At 38.6% G+C, this 19,956-nt stretch overlaps 1 protein-coding gene across 1 annotated transcript in view; it reads right to left on the reverse strand.

Annotated features, from left to right (window-relative positions):
* The window catches only part of F13A1 (coagulation factor XIII A chain), a 149,958-nt gene that overhangs the window by 121,152 nt on the left and 8,850 nt on the right, over window positions 1-19,956 (reverse strand). Inside the window, exon 2 of the mRNA XM_012804212.2 lies at window positions 8,848-9,036. Coding sequence (XP_012659666.1) covers window positions 8,848-9,036 — 189 coding nt within the window. The remainder of the gene's footprint in view (window positions 1-8,847; window positions 9,037-19,956) is intronic.

Consider the following 19,956-nt stretch of genomic DNA (forward strand, 5'->3'; position numbering starts at 1 on the left):
TGCTATAGTAATCTAAAAAGTAAAAAAAGGAAATAATATATAAATCAGATCTTTTTAATACTATATATGAAACTCTTCTATAGAGGCTTCTGGCTGTTTATAGAAAAACATCTAAAGTTCTTACCAAGTCATACAAAGCCTTCGATATGTTTCTAAGCTTACATACTACATTGAAATTCTCTTTTACTTTTTTCTAAAATATATGCTTTTTCTATTCTGCTGGATCAATACCTATTCATCCTTTAAGACTTAGCTCAAATAGCATTTTCTGGGGGATTCCTTCAGAGATCCTCAGTGTTGTTCACTCTCTCCAAGGTAGACATTTGCCTAAGAGGCTGACATTGAACTCAACCTCTCTTGCTCAGACAGTGTCCCCCTGGACTATGAACCCTCTGAAGGTTGGAGATGAACATATCTCACTACTCTAATGCCAGCATGGTTCTGTGCGCATGCAAAGTATTCAGTAAGAGTTCAATAACTATATTAAAAGGAAAGTAAGTGGGCTTTATGGTTAAAGAAGTCAAATAAAAATCCAGAAAATAATTACGTAGATATACACAAGAATTTCTTAAAGATCATTCTGAAAAGTTACTGAATGGGAATGCCAAGTTGATAGAGTTATTTTAGTGTTGGCACAAAATATTAACTGACAAAAAGTAAAAAATGAATGTTATATTAAGTTGTCATAGCACGGAGACTACAAATCCACTTGGGTTCCCTCATCACCCCTCACTGTTCTACATAATAAAGGGAATATGCAACTGTGGTCTGGCATTTCCTGACATGAGTTCTGCCTTTTATTGGAGGGTATTATAAAAATAAAAATATGGTGGGGTAGTGTTTGTAGTAAAACAATTTTGGGAACTGGACTAAACAAGATTCATTTTTTGACTGTGTGCCTACACATAGTCTGTAATATACCAGTGTGCACTGGGACAGTCTGAGATGAGACACAAAAACACAGCATGCTCCAAATGTGTCTGACCATGGGACTTTTCTTTCCCCCCAAGGAGCATCTCACATGACAGGTGTTCATAGAGAACACACTCTGGGAAACACTGTCCTAGTTTCTTAGATGCCATTATTAGTCACTTCACAGCAACACTTAAAAATAAACATGTTGATCGTCAATGCAGAAACCCACAGGAGCAAAAATCTAAAATGACATCCTATATAAATGTCGCTTCGAAATTATGAAATGGGTAACCTATTTTTACCAAAATGCAGCACAAAATAGTTGAAAGAGTATAGGCTAAGAAATATTTCTTTGCACTTTACCAGCTGCATGATTTAGGGCAGGAAATTTCTCAACAGAAAAACTATGTTATGTGCTTGAAAATCATACATCAGTATGGTGATTTTATCAGGACTTTCTGTAACAAAATTCCACAGGGAGACATCCTCTTAAAGGACATGGGTGATGTGTTCAGATACAAAAATGCTCCTTTGCCCCTCTCAGCTCCTGTAGCACCTGCTCACCTGCTACGCCTTGAACAACTTTCTCAGCCCATTTCTCTCTATCTAAGATGCTCACACACACCCTTGCCTCTTTCCCACACTCTCAGAAGACAAAGGAGTCTCTTTCTTACTCATCCCTCACCCAGGCCTCTGGATCTCTACACTCCTACCTCCCTATCCAGGATTCTCATCCAGCCACTCAGTGTCTGTCCTGGATCTTCAGTTTTCCCAAAGGTTCTTTCCCCTCTGCCTACACACACGTCCAAGTCCTTCCAGTCCTGAAACAAATGCCCTAATCAAAACACTGATCTTCTACCCTCCATTCCTGTCTAGTTACCGTCCAAATGTTCTTTTCTTCTCCTTCAAATTTCTTTAAAGATTAATCCAAATTTGTCATACCTATTTTCTCACATCTTATTCAGTTTCAGATTATTAAAATTTAGACTCTACTCAAGCAATCAGTGTCTCTATAACAGCTGAATCCAATGGAAAGGTTTTACCTCACTGTATCTCCTAGTCAGTTGGTCACTCCTCTTTAAACACCCATCTCTCTGGGACTTAGTGGCACTGTTTCCCCTCAGTCATCCTTCTACTTACCTCATAATCTGGTCTCTGTCTCCTCCAGGGCCTCCAGTTCATGGAACTTACTCTTTAAAAGTTGTCTTTCTCCAGGATTTGAGCCTCAGTACACTGCTCCCTTGATTTGCCCATCTATGCATGTTAGGATGTCCAAATTCCTCTCTGCCCAACCCAAATATCCTTCCTAAGCTTCAGACCCATGCTGTGTATAGACATGTATACCTGATTATCAATCAGCTCACCTCCAAACTCCCCAGACTCACATAGAATCATCTTCATATCCCCTCTGTCTCTGGCTCGGCGCCTGTGGCTCAAGCTGCTAAGGCGCCAGCCACATACACCTAAGGTGGCGGGTTCGAATCCCCAGCCCGGGCCTGCCAAACAATAATGATGGCTGCAACTAAAAAATAGCCGGGCGTTGTGGCGGGCGCCTGTAGTCCCAGCTACTTGGGAGGCTGAGGCAGGAGACTCGCTTGAGCCCAGGAGTTGGAGGTTGCTATGAGCTATGATGCCACGGCACTCTACCCAGGGGGATAGCTTGAGGCTCCATCTCAAAAAAATAAAAATAAAAATAAAAATAAAATCCCCTCTGTCTCCTTGCTGGAGGTCTCCTTGGGAGAGGCAGTGTGCTTTGTGATTAGGAGGAGCCAGGCACTCTTGACTGTAATCCTAGCACTCCAGGAGGCCAAGGAGGGGTGGATACTGGAGCTTACAGGTTCAAAACCAGCCTGAGCAAGAGTGAGACCTCATCTCTAAAAATTAGCCGGGTGTTTTGGCAGGCACCTATAGTCCCAGCTACTCAGAAGGCTGAGGCAAGAGATTCACTTGAGCCCAAGAGTATGAGGTGGCTGTGAGTTATGACACCCTGGCACTCTACCGAGGGTGACAAAGTGAGACTGTCTCAAAAAAAAAAAAAAAAAAAAAAAGGAGAGGCTTCCTGGCTTTGAATTGCAGCCCCAGCACTTTCCAGGTATGGACTGCTTAAGTTACTTAATCACTCCAACACTCATCTCGTCTGAAAAGCAGAGATGCGCAAAGAAACACCTGAAGAATTGAATGGGGTGCATGGCACCTCCAACAGGAGCATGGCACCTCCGACAGTAGCACCAGTGAGTTATCAGTAGCAGCCACCACTGTCATTATTATTTCCTACACTTCACTTTTTTTTTTTAAACATCTCTTTATTATCTTGTACTTTTTTTTTTTTTTTGGTAGTTTTTGTCTGGGGCTGGGTTTGAACCCACCACCTCCGGCATATGGGGCCAGCACCCTACTCCCTTGAGCCACAGGTGCTGCCCACACAATTCTCTTTTTTTCCTCCAGAATCCTCTGCATTTTTTCTCATCTGGAAGTGCCAGTATCTGTCATCAGATGCCTGGCACATGCCACTGGGGATCTACCAGTGTCCATTCTCAGCTCTCCCTGTGCCTGGCCTAGACTTCTCTTCCAGACAAAAGAGTCTGAAAAAAGGAAATACTTCCACAGCTTCCTTTACAGATAGATAAGGGCAGCCAGTGAGAGTGGTTTGCTGGGAGCTTCTGGGAAAGATTTTGCTTTCCTGATAATAGGAGTAGGTCTTACTAAAGCCATCCTTCCCCTCATTCTGCTATAACCAGAAATATGAAGCTTACAGCTGTGAGGCCATTATAAGATTGAAGAAAAGGTCAGAAGAATTTCTCTCCCGTCCCCACTTCTTTTTGAGTTTTTGTTTATTATTTTTTTAAGTTTCAGGTTAATATAAGGGTGCACATGATGAGGTTACATAAATGGTTTTTGTAAGGTTAAAATCTATGTTGTAGTTGTGCCCTTCATACAGAAAGGACAATTTCTGGAGAGCTGACCTTAATACCCTTGAGCTGCTGTGATTGGACTGCAGGGAGAAAGAAACTTGTTCATGGACCTTGTAATTACTTGGGAGGGCTCCCCAGGTTGAGGGTGGGAGAGAAAGCTGTAAGGAATATACCGAGAACTTCTCCCTCAACTGGGTATCAAAGAAGTAGGGGGCCCATGTTAAAGTAGCAGCAAATTAACACCTCAAGCTGTTCCCATTGCTTCACAGCTCCAGCCACAGGTTAGTAGAACCTGTGATTAAGGTTCTGCTTCCTGCCTATAATGACTGTCCAGGCTGCAGGCTCAGATGTGAAAAGAGAGAAAAGCCCATCCCCACTCCCTACCCCTGCAGACTTCCAGGCACATTTTTCAGCCACACCCACCTCCTCCAATGCATTAACACCTCCCACCTAACTCACAGAGATAGCTGCCCTCTACCAGCAACTAATGAATGTAGATATCACAGCACAGATACCCCTAGGCACAAACCATCACACCCCAGCCTCCGAGGTAACGGGCCAGTGCTCCCTTTCACCTGTGTACTTGGAGCACCTGGCACATAGGGGTTAATCTGGGAACATCCAAGAGAGCCTATTTACTTAAATATTTAAAAAGAGGAAAGGAAGGAAGGAAAGAAGGAAGGAAGGGAGGGAGGAAGGAAGGAAGAAAGGAAGGTTGGTTGGTTAGAGGGCAGGATCACTTATAAATAAATCCCATGACTTCAGTTCTCAGGCAGCAACACAGGGCAACTCCAGTATATGGAAGCACCCAAGCTCATCTTATGCACAGTTGTAGGGAAAGAGAACAAGAACCAAATGCAAATTGGAAGCAATTTAAATGCAAAGTAATTTTTCTGTATTTTTAATATAATAACAGTTTGCTAGATGCAACAGCTCTATTCTTTAAAAGTACATAGTGAGTAAATTGATCTTTGTTGATAAATCTCGTAAACATTCTTAAAGAAGTGTTGGTAGATGTTCTTTTATGTACCCTTTGTTTTTAACAAAGTATTCTCCTTTCTGTTTTTTAAATCATTGGTTTTACTTTCTGGAAATTGAGGTGCACCTGTTTATATGAACCTTTTAATTTCATTTCTAGCTCACATTCAATACTTGTCTCTTCTCATTACAGCAATTACCTTTAAAATCTAATTTCTATGGCTCTATTCAGTGCTATTGAAACGGGTACTGAATTTTAAGAGAATTATTTCCCCAGTGAGTGCCCCCAAATATTCTTTTTTCAGACCTAGCACTACTGCAAGAAGAAGTTGAGATTGTCCTGTAACTTCCCAAATGACATAAGATGCAAAAAGGACACTGAGCTGGGTAACTTGTGTATCATTGGTCTTTTAAGTCACCTTAGAAGTACGCTTGGTTTCCCATACATTAACTAGTAGAGTGTGGTGTGGAGTTTTGTCATTTTCCTTTCTTGTGTCTACAATAAATTGGGAAACGGATCATCTTCAATTGTAATAGTGTCTATATGGGGCTATACTTATGGGAATACTCTGAAAGAACACATCATGGGCTCTGTGAAAGGTTTAGAATACATGTTGGTTTAAAAAAATGTACACATTTTATTTCAAAGACAAATTGTCTATGTTTTCCCCCTTTATACTGAAGGAATAAAAGTAACACAATTTCTTATATAAAGAAGAAACGAGGACTTCGGCTGCTCACTGTAGCGGACATGGTGGCTTGCTGCCCAGATCTGGTGCTGTCAGTGGCTGGCAGCCCTCATTCATCCAGTTGCTTTCAGGGGTTTGCCCTCAGCTGCAGAGAACCAACTACACTAGGGTGACAACCCCAGTGTATATTCTCTGTATTCCCCAGAGAATATAAAGGGCTGATCTCTGGCCTCAAGGCAGGATGACTTTGAGGATCAAATCCCTCTCCAGAACTCACCTTGGGATCCATAGAGGTTTTTGTGCTTGGAGGTTCAAGCACAAAATACTGCCCGACACTGACTCACTCTCTTCCTCACAGATGTCAACCCTGAGAGCACTCTCCAATAAACTCTCTGCAAACACACCTCCTTCTCAGAGTTTGTCTCCTGAGAACTCATCTTACCATTGTCTCAAACCAGGCTGAAGCATCCTTATCCTCTTTTCCCTGCCCTAAAGATGTGGCTATAAAGGTCAAAATAAAAGTACCCTCATAACTGCATTAGGACTATGGACAGTTTCAAATGGGTGTTTGTTGTCATGCAGGAAGTACAACTCTTGTTGCTGTGCCAAAATCACTTAGTGTCCTTACACAAAACAAGTCCTATTGCACACCTAGTCTATGTAGTACAGCACAAAGCAAGTCCTACTGCATACCTAGGCTACATGGTACAACCTATTGTTCCTAAGCTACAAACCCATACAGCATACTGTACAAATACTGTACTGATACTATAGGCCAGTGCAACACAATGGTAAATGTTTGTGCATCTAAATGTAGAAAAGTTCCAATAAAAATATGAAATAAAAGATAAAAACAGTACACCTGTACAGGGCACTTATCATAAATGGAGCTTGCAGGACTGGAAGTTGCTCTGTCTGGGTCAGTGAGTGAGTGGTGAGTGAATGTGAAGGCCTAGGACATCACCATGCACTACTGTATAGACTTCATAAACACTGCACAATAAATGCTACAATAAATTTGTTAAAGATAAAATAATTGTGCTATGACATTATGACAGCTATGACATTACAAGGCAATAGAAATTTTTCAGCTCTATTACAATCTTATGAGATCACCATCTTATATGTGATCTGTCACTAACCAAAATGTCATTATGCAGCACATGACTATATATAGTTTTTATTTTCTTTTACAGTGTCAGAGTTTGTCTGTTACATTGTCTCACAAAATTGTCTTGTGAGAGCTTCATTTTCTACATTAATATTTATTCTATCCAAAATTTATTACCATATATGAGACTCAATTTTGTATTTTCTTCCACTTGGAGAGACAGTTGTTCCATCATTACTTATGTTATTTATTAAAACAACAGCAACATTCACAAAAAAACCCACATACTTTTCTTAGTCCATGAAACCAACAGCTATATTACTCATGTACTGAAATCTATTTTTGGATTCTCTGTTGTGCCCTACTAAATATTTTTTATGGTATGTTCTGATATGAAACAGTCTATTTCTTTGTATAGTTTTCTTGGTTATTGTCAGGTAATTATTTTTTCAAGTAAACTTTCAGGTTATTTATCCAAGTCAAAATATATATAAAAACCAAAACCCAAAAAACAACTCAAAACTCCATTAGGATTCTAACTTGAAATGCATTAAATTCACATATTAACTCTGGGAGACTTTAAAATTATTTTAAAAAATCATTATATTTATTTAGGAAGTACACTGTGATTTTATATCTATGTATACACCGTGAAATGATTATATCAAGCTAATTAACATATACATCACTTTCTCATCATACCTATTTCTTTGTGGTAAGAACATTTCAAATCTATTTTTTCAGGAATTTTTAAGTATATAATATATTATTATTAATTATAGTTACAATGTTGTGCAATAGCTCACTAAAACTTATTTCTCCTATATAAATGAAATTATATATCCTTTGACCAACATCCTGGGAGACTTTTAAAAAATACATATGGAGATTTCCTGCCCAAGATCATGTTTTATTTTTTATTGGTTTTCATGTTTTTTAATGAAGATTTAATAAGATTTAATAGTTATTTTATACAAGGTATGTATCCTGTGTTTTGAAAGTTTAGTACAACATTTCATAGTTTGGTCATTATTTTATGTGAATTTTTTATTTCTATTTCTAGGTGTTTCCTGCTAGAATAAATCAATAAAAACTATTGATTTTCACGTAATTATCTCCTATCTAGCCATCTTATAAAGTGTTATTAATACTGTGCTTTTTCCTTTGAGTCTGTTGGGTTTTCTACACGCACAGTCATAGTATTAAGAAAATACAGTTTTATTTCTTATTTTCCAGTAAGTATAGCAGGTATTTCTCTTCTTTTGTTCATTTGCTAAGACATTAAGCCAATGCTTAACAAAAGGAATGGGGACAGCAGGCATTTCTCTCTAATGTTTGATTATAATTAAACTTGTTAACTTTTTTCGACTTAAGATATCAAAAGTTGTTTTGAAGTAAAAAAAAAAAACTATTACAATTGAGGCATTTTTCTTCTGCTTTTGTTTTACTAATACTCTTTTTCTAAAAATACCTGTTAAATTTTATCAGTACTTTTCAGTGACTATTGTTTTGATTACCTGATATTTTCCTTTAATTTGTATGTAGGATTATATAGACAGATTTCCTTACATTGGGCCACCCTTGCTTCTCTGTGGATGTGTTTCCTTGATACTCTTGTAAATTCCTAGAGAAATGTTTACCAAAATGTATCAAGTATTAATAGCTGTAACTTAACAAAAGGGTTCTATGATGAAATTAATTTGAGAGACCCCAGACCAAAGTTAAATGGTACTTTTAAGAAACTTTGAAGCTAATCTCATTGTCAATCTTAAAGAAATCAGAGTAAAAGATGTTTGTCAAATTTCTATGAGTCATCCATTTTTCATAGGCCATCCCATAGGACCAGAATAGAGCAGAACAAACTTTGGAAAATGTGTATTTGAAGATTATACGTTAAGATTAGCAAATATTTTCAGCATGAGAGCTATTATTAAATCACAGTAATAAATTAAAAATCACATCTATGTGATGCCAAAATCATTTTGGGGGGGAAAAATAATTTAGTTAACCAACATTTTGTGTCAATTGTACTTAACCTTATCTTTTTGCCTGATTGGCCCAAATAATTGATGTTTGACTTTATACAATCTTAGAGCACAGAGTGGTCTAGAGGATGGAGGTAATTCCAGCTATTGCCATTGTTGAACTATGATGCTAGGAAATCATGCAGTGGCACCTGTACCTGCCCTCCCTACAGTGTGATCCACAGTGTCATGACTAAAGGATTACACATCACACTCACCAATGACGTATTCCACCCGGAAAAGATCCTTCCTGGGGTCATATGGACGATTGAAGTCAATCTGGACATAGAAAGACTGCCCTCTGCGTACAATCAGGTTGCTATTGTCATACTTGTCAGTGTGGTGATCTATCTTGTTGGAATCCCATCTCTCCTTGAACAGGTGAACACTTGTGACATTAAGGTAGTCTAAACACAAAGAAAATAGAAGAAAAACATTAATTAACTTTGGTTTAAACACAAACTCAAACACATTGTTTTTCTTGAAGAAGGCAGGTAGCCCAGTCTGCTGCAAAGATTCAAGAGTCAGCTTCTGTGGCATTCTTGTTTTTGAAGAGAGTTTTTAAAAGGTTTTTTTTTTTTTTTTTTTTTTTAGAAAGAGTCTCACTATGTCACCCTTGGTAGAGTGCCATGGCATCACAGCTCACAGCAACTTCAAATTCTTGGGCTTAAGCGAGTCTCTTGCCTCAGCCTCCCAAGTAACTGGGACTATAGATGCCCGCCACAATGCCCAGCTGTTTTTTGGTTGCAGTTGACATTGCTGTTTAGCAGGCCAGGGCTAGGCTCAAACCCACCAGCCTTAATGTATGTGTCTGGCACCATACTCACTGAGCTTTGGGCACAGAGCCCATTTAAAAAAAAAAAAAAAAGCTTTCTTTTTCTTAACCTATTATTTAATTTCAGGGCACAGGTCACTCCACTCTGGGATGTAAAGATGCCTGTCTTAGAGATCTAGATACAGAGAAGCTAGGACCTGAGTTGCAGTCTTCAGGTTCTCATGTTAGGTACAACCCCATCACAATGACCACCTTGCTCTGTGACTAACTTGGGATAAGCAGGAATTACCACTTTCATTTTTTTATCTTTCAAAGACGGATCACAACTGACAGAAGGCACAAAGAGACATTCTAAGGACAAATTTGGCTGTTAATCCATAAGTCTTCTTGTACTTCTGGGAGGGTCAAATACCTCTTCCTTCTCTAATTCTAAAAGTAGATCTTGCCTCTCAAAGGCAGGAAAGAGAAAGAATATATCTGGAAAAGGAAATCAACATTTCTATGAGATAAGTATGACCATTCCCATTTACCCAGACAGAAACTTAGCTACTAAAAAACCTAGCCAGAAGTAAATAACTGGACTGTTTGAGTCAATGTTTACAAGTTTTTTCTTTGAATTTTGGAATAAGAAGTGTGAATGTCAGTTATGTTTTTACTAGTTGTCTAACTTTTCATGTGTGTTCTTCATAAGACGGGAGCACTAACATTTATTTGATAGACTAATATATCGTTTTGCAACATCTTATGGGCAGTGACATAGATAAACGTGACATGAAATCACATGAGATGACATATAAGAAGACCCATATAGCAAACAGTCTAGCACACAATAGCCTTGAATTAAGGCTTATTCTCTTCTTGACCCTTTCCATTCCCCTCTGCAAATGATCATAGAATGGGAAGCTAACTGACACTGCCTGTCTACACCACATTTTAGAAGATTTAGAGACTGGTTTCTGTACATGCACTGGGAGCTCCAAGTGGCCACCAACAAAGGAATGGTGGATGGGCATGTGTGGCCTCTTGCCTTCCTCCTCTTTCCCTAAACCTACCTGCTGAATGGTTTGTCCTCAAAGCTGTAAGCACAGATGCATAGAACACACTCCTGCTGAGGTTATGCCCATGCAGGGATACCTCCCAGCAATACTCCAATGGCTTTCTCTACTTTTATGCAGGATTCTTGGCCCCCTTGGGTCCCTAACTTTTTCTCATAGGCAAAACCAGAAACTTTGGCTCTTTAAAGATCCTCTTTATTTCTAAATTCTAGGAGTCTCTGAAATACTGTTGATAAACTCAAAGTTTAGGCCATCCAGAGTTCAAATCTGAGCTCTCAAAATTACTTAGCTAAGGTACTTTACCTTTCAGAATCTGAGTTTCCTTGCCCTTAAAAGGAAAGTACTAGTACCTTGAGAACTTCTATGATGATTCAGAGCTCAAAAAGATGGTGGACTAGAAGCAGCCTGTGAGCACCCTGCTCTCAAGAAAAGAAGTGTAAGTTGCAAGCAGACAGTAGCTCTTCATGGAAGGAACACTGAGAAATCACAGAGAAGCAACACAGGGCACTCAGTGTAAGAAAGAAGATGATCAGGCAATACATTGGGAAGACATCTACACGTGGGGAAGAATAGGCACATAGAGCACAGGGGCGCCACACTCAAACCACAGACACTTTGGCCGAGTTGTGAGAGGGCTCCCTCCACTGTAACATGCTTCTTCCTAGACCAGTGGTTCTCAACCTTCCTAATGCTTTGACCCTTCAATACAGTTCCTCATGGTGTAGTGACCCCCAACCACAAAATTATTTTTCTTGCTACTTCCTAACTGTAATTTTGCTACTGTTATGAATCATAATGTAAATATCTGATATGCAGGATGGTCTTAGGCAACCTGTGTGAAAGGGTTATTCAATCCCCAAAAGGGTCACCACCCACAAGTTGAGAACTGCTGGCCTAGACAGACTGGGGACCTGCGGGGAGTTTGTGTGGAGTCATTGCACCAGACAACAGGTGTAGTGAGGATCAGGTGACAGCTGATCCTGAGTTTCTGCACCTGAAGCCAACCTGGTGCTGTCCAGTGAACAGCACCAGGTTGGCACAGGACTGAGTTTTGGAGAAGTAGCCTCCACATCTCCACTGGGCTGAGGAGAGACAGAGCTGTGTACCCTCTAGATGGAAGGCCCTTCCCTATGATACAATAGAGTCTGGGCATGGGAGTGGACTGGGACACTGCTTCAGTGGGTTCTGCAGGGGTTTGGGGGAAAACTCTGTGGTCCCTGGACCACTAGAACTGACCTCCACCCTCATGACTTGGCATCTACAATTCCCCTGAACCTTCAGAACAGCCTACCTCCTGATCAGCCCTGACTCTGCCCTCTAAGTCAGATCAGTCTACCACCCACACAGCCCTGCTTCCAGCTCTGAGCCCCTACTAAGAAGTCCTGCTTCGGGATCCTCAACAGTTCTTGCTCCAAAGTTCTTAGGGCAGAGCCCAAGGTTCCACCCTTGTAGCTCCAGAGTTTGTGGAGGCCTGGGATATCACCCCTGAGCCTCCATCATTGCTGCAGAGTAGAACTGTTCTAAGGTCCAATGCCCTGCCAAAGACCTCCCAGCCTTCAGCACCAGTACACCAGACCTGGTTCAGGAAAACACTCACAGCCTAGAGCCAACAACCACTACCTAGCCTCACCACCTGCCACTGTCAGCTCTGCAGGGAGATCCCAGGCAGAGCAACCCAGCTCTCAGTGAAGAGGGTCTCACTCAACTCCCAATGCAAACTTCCTACAACTACTTGATGGACAACATAACATCCAGCACGAAGATCATCCAGCACAGACTTGAACACTGGCAATCACAGATGAACAGGACAAAGCAGAATAGCAACCCTTACAGGCTCCTAATGCACGTGCCCCTCCTAGCCATATCAATTTTCCAGAATAGGGAAAAGAGTGCCATCTAGGGACCTCTCATTCTTATAATGAAGCAGTTTCCCACAAAGAGCAGGTGCCCAGCAAACCTATTATCCATGAGTGGAGAAAAAAGGTTTCAGGTGAGAAGAAACCAACAAAACAAACGTGGTAACATGAAAAAAAAAAAACAAAACATTTGGCACCCTCAAAAGATCACAGCAGAACTACAATAGTGAACTCCAACCACAGGGAAATTGTTGAAATGACAAAAATGGAATTCAGAATATGGATAGCAAATAAGATGAAAGGAATTGAAGAGAAAGTTGAAAACCAACAAAAAGAAGCCAAACAAATCACTTCAGGAAATTAATGAAAAAGTCACTAAAGAGCTAGACAAAATGAGAAAGGATATAGTAATAATAGAATTTAAGGAAATAAAAGAGTCATCTAGGGAATTTCAAAACACAGCATAAAGATTCAGCAATAGATTAAACCAAGAAGGGAAAAAATCTCAGAGCTTAAGGACAAAGCTTTTGAGCTTATAAGTCATTTAAAGAAGCAGAGAAAAAAACAAAAAAGGCAGAACAATCACTTAGAGGGTTATGGGACTATGAGAAGTGACCTACCATAGCAATTATAAGTATCCCCAAAGGAGCAAAAGAAAGACCTAAAAATATGAAAAATCTATTTGAGAGAATTATTGAGAAAAACTTCCCTGGTAGTGCCAGAGATCCAGACACCCAGATATAAGATGGTTATCAAATTATGAGAAGATTCACTGCAAATAGGACATAACCAAGACATATTGTACATGTAATCAACCAGGTCAAAGCCAAAATTAAGAAGAAAATTTTATAATCATCTAGACATAGGAAACAACTAACCTACAGAGGAAAATCCACCAGGCTAACATAGCAGACTTCTCAGAAAAACTTATAAGCCAGAAGGGAATTGGGCTTCATCTTTAATCTTCCTAAACAAAACAACTTCCAGCCTAGAATTTTGTATCCTGCAAAGCTAAATTTCATAATCACTGGATAACTTAAGGCTTTTCCAGATAATCAAACACTGAGGGAATTTATAATGACCAAACCTTCCCTGTGGGAAATACTCTGAACTGCATCATATACAAATCAACACAATAAATACCCACTAGTGTGAAATCATCCCAAAAAACTAAAGCTCACATTTCTTATAAAACAATAGCACAAGAGGGAAAAAAGAAGAATAATAAGGCACTACCCAACATGATGAACAGAAGAGCATCCCACATATGAGTTCTCTCTTTTAATGTGAACAATTTGGATGTGCCACTCAAAAGATATAGGCTGGCTGAATGGATGACAAAACATGACTGAAGTATATACTATCTCCAGGAAACATATATAAACCACAAGGATGCCCACAGGCTCAATGTGAAAGAATAGAAAAATATATTCCATGCAAAGGGAAACCAAAAGGAAGGAGGTATAGCCATTGTTATATTAGACAAAATTGACTTAAATCAACAGTGGCAAAAAAGACAAAAATGGCCATTATATAGTGTTAGAGGGATCAATTCAACAAGAAGACATAAAAATCCTAAATGTATATGCTTCTAACACAGGAGCTCCCAGATGCATAAAACAAATTCTATTAGAGCTAAGCAAGGAAGTAAATATTAGCATTCTAATTGCCAGGAACTTCAACACCCCTCAATCAGAGCTAGAAAAATGATCAAAGCAGAAAATAAATAAAGAAACACTGCACTTACATGGGCTCCTAAAACAAATGTACCTAACATACATTTATAAATCATTCAACACAAAAAGTACTGAATATGCTTTCTTCTCATGAGCACATGGGATTCTTCAAGATTGAGCATACCTTAGGCCACAAAACATGTCTAAACAAATTTTTTAAAAAATTAAATAATACTATGTATCTTTCAGACCATAGAGGAATAAAACTAGAAATCAATTCTAAGAGTAACACTCAATTCTATGTAAAGTCATGGAAATTAAGCAACTAGTTTCTGGGGAAAAAAATGGAGTCAATAATGAAATTAAGATAGAAATGAAAAGTTTCCCTTAACTGAATGACAAAGAAGACATAAGCTATCAAAATCTATGGGATTCAGGGAAAGCATTCTTAAGGGGAAAATTCATAGCCTTAGATGCCAACATCAAAAAGTCAGAGTGATTACCAGTCAACAACCTAATATCACACCTCAAGGAATGAAAAAAGGAAGAGCAAACCAAACTTGGAGTCAATACAAAATAAGAAATAACTCAGGTTAGAGCAGAACTAAATGAAATGGAAAACAAACAAACAAAAATAATACCAAAGATCAGTGAAACAAAAGGCTAGTTCTTTGAAAAGTTAAACAAATTGATAGACTTATGGCTCAATTAAAGAGGAATAGAAGAGAAAAGACCCAAGGAAGCTCAATCAGAAATGAAAAAGAAAATATTACAACTGATAGCACAGAAATACAAAACATAATCTGTGACTACTACAAAAATCTCTATGCACATAGAAAATGCAACTAGACCTTTATGCAACTAGATAATAAATAAAATTAACAAATTCCTGGAAACACATAACTTTCCAAGACTCAGTCAGGAAGAAATAGACCTCCTGAATATACAAATAATGAGCAGCAAGATTGAAGCAATAATAAAAAGTCTAACAACAACAACAACAGCCCTGGACTAATGGATTCATAGTTGAATTCTACCAGACCTACAAAAAAGAACTGATACCCATACTGCAGAAATTATTACTTAACATTGAAAGTAGGGAGTCCTCTTCAACTCATTCTACAAGGACAGTATCATCTTGATACCAAAGCCAAGAAAGGCACAACAATAGCAATAACAAAAAAGATAACCACAGACCAACATCTCTTATTAATAGATACACAAAAATCCTCTATAAAATACTAGCAAACCATATTCAACAACACATCAAAGAATAAATCACCATAGATAAGTGAGCTTCATCCCAGGGATGCAAGGATGGTTCAACATATGTAAATCAATAAATGTCATTCACCTCATAAACAGAAGCAAAAACAAAGATTTCTATGATCATCTCAATAGCTGCATAAAAAGCACTGGACAAAATTTAGCACCTTTTTATGATAAAAGCCCTCAACAAACTAAGCATAAAAGAAATATATCTAAAAATTATAAAATCTATATGTGACAAACTTACAGCCCACATAATATAAAATGGGGAAAAGTTGAAAGCATTCCTCCTAATAACTGGAATAAGAGAAATATGCCCACTACCACCACTGCTATTCAATACAGCATTGGAAGTTCTAGCCAGCACAAACAGGTAAGAGAAAAAAAAAATACAGGGTATTTAAATTGGGAAAGAAGAGGCGAAACTATCACTTTTCATTGACAATATGATCTTATATCTAGAAAACCCCAAAGACTCCACCAAGAGGCTCCTAGAACTTATGATGAATAAATTCAGGCAAGTCTCAGCTTATAATATCAAGATCAGTAGCATCCCTATATATCAATAAGCATCAAGCTGAGGGTCAAATCAAAAACTCAATGCCATTTACAATAGCTATAAAGAAAACAAAATACCTAGGAATATACTTAACCAAGGAGGCGAAAATATCTAGGAGGAGAACTATGAAACACTGAAGAAAGGAATTACAAATGACACAAATGAATGAAAAAAACATATCATGCTCATGGATCAGTAGAATCAATGTTATTAAAATGTCCACACTACCTAAAGTGATGTACAGATTTAGTTCAATCACTATCAAAATACCATGGCATATTTCATAGATCTGGAAAAAATAATTCTTTGCTTTGTTTGGAAACAGAATAGAGCCCAAATAGCTAAAGCAATCCTAATCAAAAAGAGCAAAGCTGGAGGTATCACATGACCAGATGTCAAACTATAGTATAAAGCTATAGTAACCCCAATAGGGTGGTATTGGAACAAAAGAGAGAAACAGACCAATGAAACACAATAGAGAACCCATATATAAAACAATCTACCTCCAGCCAACTGATTTTTGACACAGCAGAAAATAACATACATTGGAGCGTAGCAGCCCATATAGCTTATGGCTAGGAGGAGTGAGACTTCTAAGAAATACCTGTAATGGAACACCTTGGTGAAAAGGGCATGGAGAGAGATTTAGTTCTAACAAGCATGAGAGAGCTCGCAAGATGAGAGCATTGGTGAATTGGCACTCTCTACACCTGTAGTGTTGAGTGGCACAAGCTCAGCCTTATATTAGGCTGAAGGAGAAGGCAGACAATAAGCATGCGCATTCTATCACAGATACGCTAACTTCAACTCTGTCTCCTCTCCTGCCTGTAGAACGCCAGCATGGCGTCTCTCTGCTGAAGATTACCAAGCTTTGCTAAAGACTAAAATCTATCTGTCCTAAGAAGACTGCTTTACTCTGTCTAAGACTCCCTCTTTCTCTTTCTCTCTCTCTCTCTCTCTCTCTAGCTAAAGTAGATAGCCCTCAAGCACCTAAGAGAAACTGTTGCTGAGCAAGGTAGCTTAGTGGTCCGCGTCTGGAACCTACCTAAGCCGGCCTGAGACCTGGCCAGTCCTGGGCCCTGACAAGTGGTGTCAGAAGCAGATCCTGACATTGAGAGAAAAGAAGCCCTATTCAATAAATGTTGCTAGAAAACATGGATAGCCACATACAGAAGAATGAAACATGACCCTTATATCTCACTACTCAAAGAACTAACTCAAAATGAATAAAAGACTTAAATGTAAACCATAGATTTCTAGAAGAAAATGTAGGAAAGCTTCTTTTAGATATTGGTTGAGGCAAAGAATTGCCCTAATGGAAATTACAGCAACAACAAAGATAAACAAATGGGGCTTGATTAAATTAAAAAGCTTCCGTACAGCTGAGGAAAGAATCAATAGAGCAAACAAACAACCTATAGAATGGAGGGGGAATATTCCTAATCTACACATCTGAAAAAGGACCAATATCCATAATCTACAAATAACTCAAACAAATCAGCAGGAAAAAAATAAACAGTCCCATTAAAAATTAGGCAAAAGACATGAACAGAAGTTTTTAAAAAGATGACAGACCAATGACCAACAAACATGGCAAAATCCTCAGGGCCACCAAACATCAGGAAGGCAATATAAAACCACAGTGAGATGTCACTGTACTTCTATGAGAAGGGCTTTTATTTAAAAGTCCAAGAAAACAACATATGGTAGGTGCTAGTGTGGATGCAAGGAGAAAAGAACTCTTTTACTAGGCCTGACAACTAAGTTAATGAACTTGCCCTAGAAAAAATGCTGCATACCCCATTGCTGAATATCACTATAGTCACCTTTGAAGTACTCTCCTTGGGAAGCTATGCACCAAAGCCAGAACCTACTCCACTCTTCAAAGCAATTTTGATACTCTTTTTCTGGAATGACCATTGGAGCTGTTACTGTACAAGGTCTGATAAATAAGTTCATGAACTTGCTACCGTGAGCTTAGGTTGGCTTAGGTTGACTGTACAAACAACTTGGCAAGGTTTTATAACCTTGATATGTCAGTGTCTCACAGGTTCATTTGGCAGTATCTTTTATGCTTTTGCGTACCATAAAACAACATCTCTGATGGTCATTCCAGAAAAAGAGTTCCAAAATTGCTTTGAAGAGTGGGTTAGGTGCTAGTGCTTGTGCTGGTGCATAGCTCCCCAAGGGGAGTACTTCAGAAGTGACCAAAGTGATATTCAGCAATGAGGTCTGTATCACTTTTTCTAGGATGAGTTCACCAAATTAAATGTCAAATTAGTATAACCCAATGGAAATTAGTATGGAGATTTCTCAAAAAGCTAAAAGTAGACCAACCAGCAATCCAACTACTGGATAGCTATCCTAAGGAAAAGAAGTCATTTTATCTACACTCAAGTGTTTATTGTAGCACAATTCACAAGCAAAGATGTGTAATCAACTCCAGTGCCCATCACTCATGAGTGGATTAACAAAATGCCATATATGTATAACATGGAGTACTACTCAGCCATAAAAAGAATGAATTAATGTCTTTTTCAGCAACTTGGAAGGAATTGGAGACCATTACCTTAAGTGAAACATCTCAAGAATGTAAAAACAAACACCACATGTACTCTCTAACCATTGGTTAGACTGAAACTAACCAATGGACACACAATTGCACAGAGGGAAGTAAAAGTCATTGGAAATCAAGCAGGGAAAAGGGGCAAGAAGAATAGGGGCAAAAACCCACCTAAGAGGTATGATGAACACCACTCAGGTGACGGGCATATTTATAGCCCTGACTCAAGTCATGTTACAAAAACATTTGTACCTCCTTAATATTTTGAAATTTATTGGAAAAAAAAAACTCTAAAGATTCAGTGAGATAATGATGCAACTCATCTGCACTATACCTGACACATAGTGGGCCACAAACTTACTTACTTGTGGTTCATAGGATATGAACTCTGATGGAGCCATTTAACATGCCATGGTGCTCCATGGGTTATTCTGACTGTTGCACTACAGCAAACAAAAAGTGCAAGCTGCAGTTTTAGTTTTACCTTATCTTGTCATAGTACTTGTCCCCCTGAAGGGTACTTAACTTTTATTTCTATTATGTTGTGGGCTAAAGATGTTTAATTCTCTGGATCTCTCTCTTCTAAGTAAGTTTTCTCCTAAGTTTTCTGGTCTTATTAAGGTTACAATCTGACAATCCCCAGTGATAAACCAGCCTAGGATAGAGCTGGAGAATTATAAACACCCAAGTTGAAAACCACCAACCAACTCATCTGGTCCTCTTTCTCAGCACACTGCCTTTTAATAATTAAAAAAAAAAAAAGCTAAGAATTAAGTGCTCCGAAATGAATGTAATCACTTCTCCATTCCTTGGCACCATAAAAGGAGTATACTAATATTACAGCCTCATAGAATCTCAGATGGAATGAAATTTCTGAACCATCTGGTACACCTGCTATGTACCACATGAAACATTTTCATGGAAGTCCTGGTATTTGGGCATCTATCCTCCACCTGAACATGGAATTCATTATCTCACAGGGTAAGCAGGTCATTTTTAAACAACTCTAAATATTTGAAAAATCCTCTTAGAAGAACTGATATCTGCTTCGTTGTAATTTTTCTAACCTTGGATACCATTCTGAATTCTGGATAAATATGGAATAAGTCCTCTATTCATTTCATCAGGCATTCTTTAGATATTTAAAGACTGCTCTCAGGTTTTTCCTGAGTAACATATTCTCTATTTTTTCAACTATTCTTTAAGAAATTATTTTCATAACTATTATCCATCACTCTGTTTTGGAGTATATTCCATTTTGTCAATTTCTCTCCTGAAGGATTTCCCCTAGAATTATGTACATTACTCTGGTTGTGGTTTTTCCAATAAAAAAAGAGACCATTTCATCTTCTGAAACAAATAGTATAATGCTATTATTTAAGCTCAAGATATCATCAATATCTTGGATTGTTGGGCGGCCCTTGTGGCTCAAAGGAGTAGGGCGCCAGCCCCATATGCCAGAGGTGGTGGGTTCAAACTCAGCCCTGGCAAAAAAAAAAAACCCTGCAAATATCATGGATTGTCTTATCTTACTTTTGATTTATATTAAGCATCCAGGGAAGCAATACCCTTAA

Source organism: Otolemur garnettii, unplaced genomic scaffold (genome assembly GCF_000181295.1).
Source record: "Otolemur garnettii isolate 467f Iridium unplaced genomic scaffold, OtoGar3 scaffold00026, whole genome shotgun sequence".
Lineage (NCBI taxonomy): Eukaryota > Metazoa > Chordata > Mammalia > Primates > Galagidae > Otolemur > Otolemur garnettii.